The 10603-nt window shown below is 47.0% G+C and overlaps 1 protein-coding gene across 1 annotated transcript in view; it reads right to left on the minus strand.

Annotated features, from left to right (window-relative positions):
• Window positions 1-10603, minus strand: part of PCDH15 (protocadherin related 15) — a 456551-nt gene that overhangs the window by 52164 nt on the left and 393784 nt on the right. The window contains exons 26-27 of the mRNA XM_057373749.1: window positions 7881-7990; window positions 6530-6670 (exon numbers count right to left, since the gene is read on the minus strand). Of these exons, the coding sequence (XP_057229732.1) occupies window positions 6530-6670; window positions 7881-7990 (251 nt within the window). The remainder of the gene's footprint in view (window positions 1-6529; window positions 6671-7880; window positions 7991-10603) is intronic.

Below are 10603 nucleotides of genomic sequence, written 5' to 3' on the forward strand. Positions count from 1 at the left end.
GTCCCTGGCTGTCCCTGGTGTCCCTGGTGTCCCTGGTGTCCCTGGCTGTCCCTGGCTGTCCCTGGTGTCCCTGGTGTCCCTGGCTGTCCCTGGCTGTCCCTGGCTGTCCCTGGGTGCAGGGAGGGCTCCCAGCAGGGCCGGGCTCTGCTCTGGGGGGACCCAGCCATGGCACCCGAGGGACGGGCAGGGACTGAGCCCAGGGAGCTCCCCCTGCCCAGGAGGCACAACTTGTGCCCTGGGCAGTGCCCAGCCCTGCACAGATTGTCCAGAGAGGGGCTGGAGTCTCCTCCCTGGGGATATTCCAGAGCTGTGTGGGCACAGTCCTGTGCCCTGAGCTCTGGGATGGCCCTGCTGGAGTGGGGAGATAGCACCAGATCCACACTGTGTTCTGACCCCTTCTGTGATCCAATGCATCAGTATGGGGACAAGGGAAAAAAAAAAGGAAAGAAAAAAAGGAAATCATGTGAATAGTCAAACATCTCTTTTCTTAAACCAGATCCTTGATGTTTCTAGCTGCAGTACCAAACGCCAGCAGGAAAATGAGATTCCCAGGCAGCCTTTCCCACAGCAGCTCTTCCCTCCAGGAAGAAGGCAGCAATAAAAGCAGGATTATGTGTAGAAGTGCCCTTGGCCTGCTGAACCAGTTCTATCACAGGCTGCCATTGGTTTGGTGCTGGAGGGAAGATCCCGATTTTATCCCTGCAGGTGGGATCAGGTGTTGGCTCTGCTGCATGGGTTATCTTTAATTCAAATTAAACATCATTTGCATAATGCTCACTATTGTCATGTCAAGCCAGTCTGGGTGAGGTGGCTGAGTCCTGGGCAAAGTTTACCTTGCAGTTTGCTCAACGCCCCCCATTTGTTTCATTTGCTGGCAGCTCTCTGAGCTGCCAAAATGCTGATTGTTCAAACAAAGGGTGAATGCCTTGAGAAAGGAGAAATGAAAGTTTTTACATCGAGCACAAAGCAAATTAAATATCCTGCATATCCACAGGCCAACATTAGCACCGTCACCACTGAACACACACCTGCATCTCAGCTTCCTGCCTGATTTTTGGACATAGTCCTTCATTGTGGCAGAGGGAGTGGAAGGGACAGGCATCTGGGAGCTCCTCACTATCCCAGCTTTGGGATGCAATTCCTACAGCTGGCTGCCAGCTGCAGAGGCTGCCTCATCCTCACTTCGGAGTTCTCACTAAAATCTCTCAGCAGCAGCTGTGCCATGTGGGAAGGTTGTGCCAGATCCTTTCCTGTGAGGATTTTCCAAGTCCCTCTGCTTGATTCATGAATATTCCCTGCACAGGGGCTCTGGTGCTTCCAAGTCCATCACTCCTGCACCTCTAGTCCCCAGCCTGATGGAAAACTGGAGCACATTCTTACATAGCCTAGTTTAGACTCTGCCATTAAACTCCTTTTCCCTTCATATATTCCAATTTTGTCACTGCTTTTCTAAACACTGTTTGGGTGTGGCTCAAACCCTCTTTGTGAGGATAGTGATCATCACAGGCTGTCAATATTCACACTTACCTTCAAGAGGGGAATTTTATACCCCCATGTATGTTAAACCTTTCATCTTTGGGGTTCTAGGTCTAGAATCCAGCTCAAGTTACTGTTTTTTCTTCATGGGTGTCAGGAGTTGAGAGCAGGATTTACTCCTTGGTGGTACTTCCCATGAGGCCTCCCAGAATTCAAGTATAATTCTTTTTATGGTAACTGAGCTGCCTAAATAGATGGCCAGGTGAAAGAAAAAAAAACCATCTTTCCCTGGATAAAGCAGCAAAGGCTGCCAACGTGGCCAAAAGGAGTGAAGAAATGTGATTTCAGTGCTGCCTCAGTCTCCTGCAAGGTCCCTTTTTCCTCCTCTTTTCCAGCCCCCTGTAGATGAGCTGCACTGCACAGAAAATACAGAACTGCAGCTGCTTCAAAGTGACCCTCAGCTTATAAAAACCAGGTAAATAATCACTGTCAAGACTTTTGGATCTTTCAGCTTCTGTGGTTTGCTTAAGGGGAGTGAAAACAGCTTGAAAGCTGCTCTAAAGCAAAGCTGAGGAACCTCTGAAATACCTACAATGAGTAGATCATAAATCAGCAATATAGAAAACAAAGCCCATGAAAACTCCTGGGTCACTAGTGAATACTAACAATTCATTCCCAGAAGTTTTTCCCAGACATCCTTGTTGAAAGCTCTTTTCCAGTCTCCCCATCTAAAAATGTGCCAGATCCATATGAGTCTGTAGTTTCTTGCTAGGCTGTAGAAATGAAGCTGAACTAATGATTTTTGGACACTGATGGGGCAGCATCAAGGATGCTTTGAGTGCTCCCAGGTGAGTTTTACTCAGTGCTTTCACCAGCACCACCGCCCCCGCCTTCTGCAACATTCCCAACCAGCTGCTCATCCAGCTGCTCTTCATGCATGGATAATTCCAATATCAACCCCTGCATCTCCAAAAGCAGCTCTGCAGTAGGCAATAGCAGATTTCAAAGAACTCTTCCAGAGTTTGTTTGAATCCAGATGGGAGGGAGAATTGTGATTTGCCAGGGTTTAGGAGCAATTTGGTTTACTCCTGCCTTACAAGGGTGTGAAGTGGGGCTGTGTGCTTTGGCAGGTGAGCTGAGCTGAACTGCAGCTGGGCTCCATCTCACACTCCTGGGCTTGGCAGGACCAAGTAGGAATCAGCACTGAACATTTTCCAGGGACATTCAGATCTGAATGAGCCCATAAAGCCTGAAGAAGCTCATCATGTGCTGTCACTGATCAAGAGAGTGCAAAAAGAAGCAAACAGCAACGTGTTTGGACCAGCACTGATCCAAGGGCTGATTTAAATCCACACAAAACATTTTTCCAACAAGTGGGAGCTCAGGTTTTATGCAGCCTCTCTAAAATGCAAAGCTTTGCTGCCCAGAGGAATTGGTGGTTTGTCCTAAGCTCCCCCAGAGCTGTGAGGCAGCTGGGCTCAGCTCTCCAGGCTCTGCTTGTGTTGAGTCCATCTGTCACAGCTCCTGGATTTGGGAAGTGTCACACCAGCTGACTTGTAAAGCACCCCCAGAACCAACTTTTGCTGCTGAAAACATAAGGCTGCTTTACTGCTACACCACCACCACAGCAACACAGATTTCATGGTCATATTTAGGTTGCAGAACCATCATTTCCGTTTACTATGAAGCAGCTGCAGAATTTCAGTTGTTAAACTCCAATTTCCACTTCATTCCCAAAGGGTTTTTAGGGGTTTAGAAACCAAAAACTGAAGGATACGGAACTGTTGCCTTACCCCAAACTCAGAGCAAAGCCCTGTTCAAAACCGTTCTCTCTGACTGGATAAACATGGAAATAATCAATGAAAGGGTGATTTTGCTTTAAAATCTTCTGACATCAAGATAAAAGCCATCTCTAACAAGGTCCTGTCATAGACTCAGAATCATCCAGGTTGGAAAAGGCTTCCAAGATCATGAAGTGTGACCTGGGAGCAATCTCCATCTTGTCACCCAGTCAATGAATTCCCTTTAAATATAGGAAAAGGCACCACGTGGTCCTGTCACAATCTTTACATCTCTAGGAATGTGAAATCACAGAATCATGGGATGGTTTGCGTTGAAAGGGATGTCAAAGCTCATCAAAGCTCATCCCACCCCCGGCCATGGGCAGGGGCACCTTCTATCCCAGGGTGCTCCAAGCCCCATCTAGCCTGGCCTTGGATACTTCTAGGGATCCAGGAGCAGCCACAGCTGCTCTGGACATGCCCCACAATGCTTTGGTTCTAGAGCTGGGACCAGGTTGAATTTGGTGGTCAAAGCCTCTCTTGGTCCCTGCTTGTCCCTCCTGCTCCACTGCTCTTTGTCCCTGTGTTTAGGCAGCACTTTCTCTTTGCTGCTCCCTCTGCTTCCATATAAATCCCTCTGATTACTCCTACCCCTTCCCCCCTTGCCTCAAGGATGATCAAGCCCAACTCCTGGCCCTGCACAGGACAATCCCAAAAATCCCACCACAGCTCTGAGAGCATTGTCCAAGCTCCATTAATATTGAAAATCCTCCAGGGCTCAGCACCACCAGAATCTTCAAGGAGAACTCCAAGCTTTTCAACTCATCCTCATCATCACCAAACCCAATTCCCCTTCCATTCCACACAGCAATTTCACATCATAAAGTTTCAGTTAAAGTAACTCGTTTAATGAGTTTGACTCGGCTGAAAGCAGGAATGTGACTTTGCATGATTTAGCATCATCTGTTAAACCCCCAGTTTGTCAGCAACTGGATGTTCTCATACTCCAGAGGACATCTCAATTTACTTTCTCTCCTTGTATATTTAATTATTGCCAGACTATCAGCTGGCACCATCACCGAATGACAAGCTCAGTTACACTTAATGCACTTCCACTGTTGGCCTGAACAGATGAAAATTCCAACTCCAACTTCTCTATAATTATTTCCTGTAACATCATCACTTAAAACAGTTTGGTACCCAGCTTCTGAGCTTTGTGAAACTCAGACCTGTGTGGTGGCTGAGCAGTTTGTCAGGGCTGTGTTATTTACAGAATCCCAGGATAATTAAGGCTGGGAAAGCCCCTCAGCCCATGGAGTCCAAGCTGTGCCCATCCCCACCTTGTCCCCAGCCCAGAGCTCTGAGTGCCACCTCCAGCCCTTCCTTGGACACCTCCAGGGATGGGCACTCCAAAGCTCCCTGGGCAGCCCCTGCCAAGGCCTGAGCACCCTTTCCATGCAGAAATTCCTGCTGATGTCCACCCTGAGCCTCCCCTGGCCCAGCCTGAGGCCGTTTCCCCTTGTCCTGTCCCTGTTCCCTGGAGCAGAGCCCGACCCCCCCGGCTGTCCCCTCCTGTCAGGGAGTTGTGCAGAGCCACAAGGTCCCCCCAGAGCCTCCTTTGCTCCAGGCTGAGCCCCTTTCCCAGCTCCCCCAGCTGCTCCTGGGGCTCCAGACCCTTCCCAGCTCTGCTCCCTTCCCTGGACATGTTTAATATCTATCTTGAAATGAAGGGCCCACAAATCCCTGCAGCTCCAGAGCAGGTCACCAATAAATTACAGAACAAATTCCACCGATTCAGGGGTATCCATAACCAGAACTGCCAGCAAGTCATTGTTTCTCAGTGTCACAGCTCGGTATTAATTCAGTGTCACACAATCCTGGAGCTATTAATTCCAAGTCACCCAGCTCCAAAGGGTTTCCTCAGTTCAACCTCAGCAAAGCCCACAGTGAAGTGTTAATTGCTCCCCATCTCCTCCCACTGCAGCTGATCAATTCAGTGCCCTGAGACTCAGAAGTAGTGTTCAACCATATTAAAATTCATCAAAAACGAACAAAGTGCCAAAAAAATGGAAAGGAAATCATCATATAAATGCAGGGATCAATCCCAAAGGTCAAGGGATCTCCATTACAAAGTCATAAGTGATTCAGCTGGCCAGATAATTCTGAGGTATTTCAAATATATACATTTATCAAGTTCCTTAGACATACTGCAGCACAGTGCACATTCCAAGGAATGTGAATGTTATATAGTCCTGGAGAGCCAAACACACACAGCTTGTGTTCCTCTAAGCTGCTTGAACTTAAATTCCAGTTGTCATCTAGAATTCCTCAATAAAACAATCCAGCCATCACCTTTTTGGAACTGATGGTCAGCTAGGAGAACTGCTTTCATGCAGAGGGTGAGCCAGAAGACAGAATGGAGATGAGAACCTGCTGACCCTCTTGTGTCTTCATCCATGCCAGAGAAAGGTTTGGAGAAGGCTTTGTACCACATGGAAGCCTTATCTGCTCCCTGGGTATTTCTCAGCTGTGTTTTTCCAGGTATAACCTCATGTGCATTTCTCACAGGCACAGGGAGAAGCAGGCAGCTGTGTCCTTCTGTCCCCTGGCAGGCACGTCCTCAATGGTGGTTAAACCAGCCCAGGACCTCCCCCTTCTCTGACCAAAGCCAAGCTCCTGCTTGCACTGCTTGCACTGTGCCCGGCTCAACCCTGAAGTGTCACACCCCAAACACACCCAATTCCTAAGGAAGAGGGAATATCCGTGATAATCCAGGCTCAAAATCCCCAAATCTTCTGCTTGTTCTGTGGGTAGCACTGGAAAGAAATTCTGGTGCAGGTATTGGAACTGCCAGCCCTGTGCAGTGTCTCAGGCGATTCCCAAGTCTTATGGCATGTTCCCACATATGTGGGCCCCTTGAACAAATGACAGAATCACAGAATCTCAGAATGGTTTGGGCTGGAAGGGACCTAAAAACTCATCCAGTGCCACCCCCTGTGGTTGTCCATGGGGGACATTTCCCACTACCCCAGGCTGCTCCAAGCCCTGTCCAACCTGGCCTTGGACACTTCTAGGGATCCACGGGGCAGCCACAGCTGCTCTGGGCAAGTCAGGCTGCTCAAAACTCAAAAAATGCACCATGGGCTGCAATCTGATCACCACCACACCCCTAAACCACAGCAAGGCCACTGGAGAGCAGTTTCAACATTCTCAGCAAATAACAGCAATATCTGTGTGAAAAAAATGGAAAAAGCAGGATTTTTGACACTTACTTTTGGAGGGGACCCGCAGGTTGGATCTCACCACATGCAGGGAGTCTGCCTGCACTCGGAGCTCGTAACTTTGGACACGTTCATAATCCAGAGGCTTCTTCACAGAGATCACTCCCGTTCTGTTGTGAATGGCAAACACATCTGAAAGCCAGCAAAAGCACAAGGAATTTTCTGAGATTCATCAACAGGGATTTTTCAATGCCCAAGGGTTTCATTTTGGGGATGGCACAATCCAAGCAGATCATTCCCTCCCTGCCTCCTTCCCTTACTTCCTCAGGCCTGGAAAAGCCCATGTGGCTCCTCTTTGAAGATGTTTTTAAGGAGCAGAGCAGCTGGATCTGCGCTGCTGGTGGCATAACCAACCTAGAATCACAGAATCATGGAATATCCTGAGCAGGAAGGGACCCACGAAGATCAGGGAGTGCAACTCCCTGCACTTGAGGACAACTGGAAAGATAGGGCAAGATAAAGAGCCCACTCTCACAAAAAGGGGTGGGGGTGGGGAATTCTTTACATCCCTCCCTGTGCCATTTTGTCAGGATGTCCAGGTGGGTCACGGAGAGTATCCCAGAAGGATGTTTTAGTTGGCTATCAGGCTCTAATCTAGTATTTGTAGTTACAGGATGGCCACGTCTATAATACCTTAAACCAGATTTTTAAGCAAGAACATTCCATCAAAGCTATTTATGTTCTGACTTGGGTGTGCCAGGGATTTACCCCACATGGCACCCATGGGAATTTTCACATCAGTGTGTATTTTTTTCTTGTAATTCCAGTAATTAAACTGCGCTCTAGCTGACCTCCAAAGGTTTGATAATAGGAGTCAAAGGAAGAATAGTTTGGGTTGGAAGTGACCTTAAATCCCATCCAGTGCCACCCACTGCTATGTGCAGGGACACCTCCCACTGTCCCAGGCTGCTCCCAGCCCCAATGTCCAGCCTGGCCTTGGGCACTGCCAGGGATCCAGGGGCAGCCACAGCTTCTCTGGGCACCCTGTGCCAGGGCCTGCCCACCCTCCCAGGGAACAATTCCTTCCCAAGATCCCATCTAAATGTCTCTGTTTCAGCTTGAAGCCATGCCCCTTTGTCCTGTCACTACATAAAAAAGCCCCTCTGCATCCTTCTTATTGGCTCCCTTCCAGCCCTGGAATTCTCTCCTGCTTATCCAGATGAGGTGGCATTTCACCTCGATGATCTCAGAGCTCTTTTCCAGCTTTAACAATTCTGTGATTCTCCTCCCCAGCTTTACTCCTCCACACTTTTCTTGCAGACCTTTGGTGCACCCACGAGGCTTGGCATAACCACAGGACTGAAATATAAAGATTAGTATTTATGATTATTTTTATACTTACCCTCTTCATTTCCTGCCACGATGGAGTACACGACTGTCTGGTTCAAGGCAGCTGCAGTGACAACGGCAACCACGGTTCCCTTTGGGGCACTTTCACTCACTGGGGGTGGTCTGCAGAGTGGAAAAAAGGATTTGTGTTACATCCCTGAAGGAGCAGATTTCTGAAAATTATTCCTCGGGGGAGTATTTCCTCCATCTATCAGGCTGCCAAGGGATCTGTTAATAGGGATGGTCATATTAAAAAGGAAAAGGTTAAAACTTTGCAAATGCAAAACCCACTAAGAAGTCAAATAGACAAGAGAAGGTAATATAAAGGTCTAATGGTTCTTGGATCTGAGAAATTGGAAAGCAGGGAATAATGAGGAGGAACAAGAACCACCACAGTGAGATAAATTGGAAGGAACATAGGGCAAAACAGATCTGTTATATATACTTTATATAGATCAATAGATCTGTTTTATAACAGATCTTGAATATACTAAGAAAGCTTAGTAATCTGTCAGAAAATCACGCAGGAAAATTCATCCATGGGTAAACTTCCATGCCTTAAATAGGAATCCCTTTGAAGCCACTTCCAGGAATTTCTACTCTTGTGAAAGAAGAGTGAAAAATCAAGAGTGCTAAAAATCAAGATGCTTTCCAGGAAATCAGCTGCAACCCAAGGATACCCAACCACTGGGAGGGTGGGGAGGGCCTGGATCCCTGGAATTGTCCAAGGACAGGCTGGTGTATGTGGGACAGTGGAAAGTGTTCCTGCCCATGGCAGGAGGTTGGGCTGGATAGGCTTTAAGGCCCTTTTGAATGCAAACCATTCCATTACTCTGTGCTGACATCTTTAAAGCAGCAATCCAAACCATTTCAACCAGGAGAAGTGAGAGGCTTGAGCTTGTCTCAAATCAAATGTTTGGATTTTCATGATGGCAAGCAAAGGTTGCATTCATGCTTCGAACTCTTCAAAATAAATTTAAAAGGAATTTTTGACACTCATCCATGAATGCAGATGGATTTTCCTGGTGCATTATGCAGGTATTTTCACTTTTTAAAAATTACACCCATTTGATAGAAAACAAACTGAACAGCTGGTGAGGATCTGGTCAGAGACGCTCCTCAGTGAGAAGAGATTTCAAAGAGTATCTCAGTTCTGCACTGACTGTCAAAATTCTGGACAGAATCCACACCTGCTTCTTTCCAGTGAATATCATGGAGGTGTTTGGCAGACCAAATGGTACCTGGGGACATGGTCTGCTGGTGGCCCTGGCAGTGCTGGGGGAACAGTTGGATTTGATGATCTCAGGGTTTTTTTCAAGCTGAAATAATTCCATGATTCCATGAATACTTTATCACTTTTCCCTTCTCATCTCCCAGGTGTTTTCCAAACCCTCCACCCCACACCACATTTTCTCATTCTAAGGGCAGGGAATGGGCACAGCACTGAGGCTGCCAGAGCTCCAGGAATGCTGGGACAATACTCTCAGGGATGCACAGGGTGGCATTGTTGGGGTGTCTGTGCAGGGCCAGGGGTTGGATCAATAATCCTTGTGGGTCCTTCCCAGCTCAGGATATTCCAGGATTCTATGAAAGGAACCCCAGGATGCAATCCTAATGATTGAACCCCAGGACGCAATCCTAATGATCGAACCCAAACTTTTGCCATCAAAAAGTGGCCAATCTTCCCTCGAACTATGCCTGAAAAACATTTACTTTGGAATGAGTATTGCTTTGAATATCCAATAAAATTTTTGAGATACTGAATATATGGAATTAAAGTTTGGATCAGGAAATATAACTGTGATCTCCCCTTTTTGTCACTGATGGAAAAATTCCCTTTCACCCAAACACACATGCATGGAGCAGATCCCTCTGCTCCCACCCTTCTGGGCTGGAATAAAATTCCTTGTTACTCCTTGACTCATTAAGCTTGAAAACCATTGCTATGAAAAGCTTTTTAATGTGATTTTACCAATGCAAAGGGTAATTTTAGGGATTAAAATGCTGCCAAAAAACAAGGAAAGACAGTGAAAAAAAAAGCTGCCAAAGCTGGAAGCATTTAAAGATGAGGTTATAGAGGAAAATGCTCTTCTTATGCTGCATTATAGTTGATGTTGTTTTCTCTGTCTTCTGAAGGGCTGTGAGTGCAACAAAAGCCCCACATTTCATCACAATTCCAGGATATTCCTGCAGTGGGAATGGCCTTCCCACTTCCTTTTGCCAGTGCTGAATCCAATGGACTGGCAAATGAATAATAATTAGTGAGTGGCTTTGTGTTTGCGAAGGAGGGAGCGGGCAGACCCCCCTCAGTAATTGCATTTAACTCCAGGGATTGGGTCCCAATCCCTCCAGAGCATTTCTCTGCATTGTGGAGAAGCAAAGCAGCAAAAGACAAGCATCCAGCTGCCCATATCCTGCTCTTTATCCTGTGCTTCCATCTCTAAAAACATTTCTTGTGGAATAAATTCATTATTTTCCAATTTTCAAATAACTAAAATGAAAAATAGTGCCTTTTTTCCCAGCCATATTCTTTTCAGCTGTTTTAGGGCACAGGCAAAGGCAGTTTTATGCCATTATTTTGCATTATTGGGTGATAAAAGCTGGATAAAAGTGGGAAGAGGTGACACCAAAAAACAGGAGAATCCAGCCCAAGCCACCCAGAAAAGGATTCAAAAATCCCTATCGGAGTGGAAGGAAGGGAATTGCTGTGAGCTCATCACTGCTGGGGGGAAGAGA

This window comes from Malurus melanocephalus, unplaced genomic scaffold (genome assembly GCF_030028575.1).
Source record: "Malurus melanocephalus ecotype Western Australia unplaced genomic scaffold, MMel_1.1 scaffold_207, whole genome shotgun sequence".
Classification (NCBI taxonomy): domain Eukaryota; kingdom Metazoa; phylum Chordata; class Aves; order Passeriformes; family Maluridae; genus Malurus; species Malurus melanocephalus.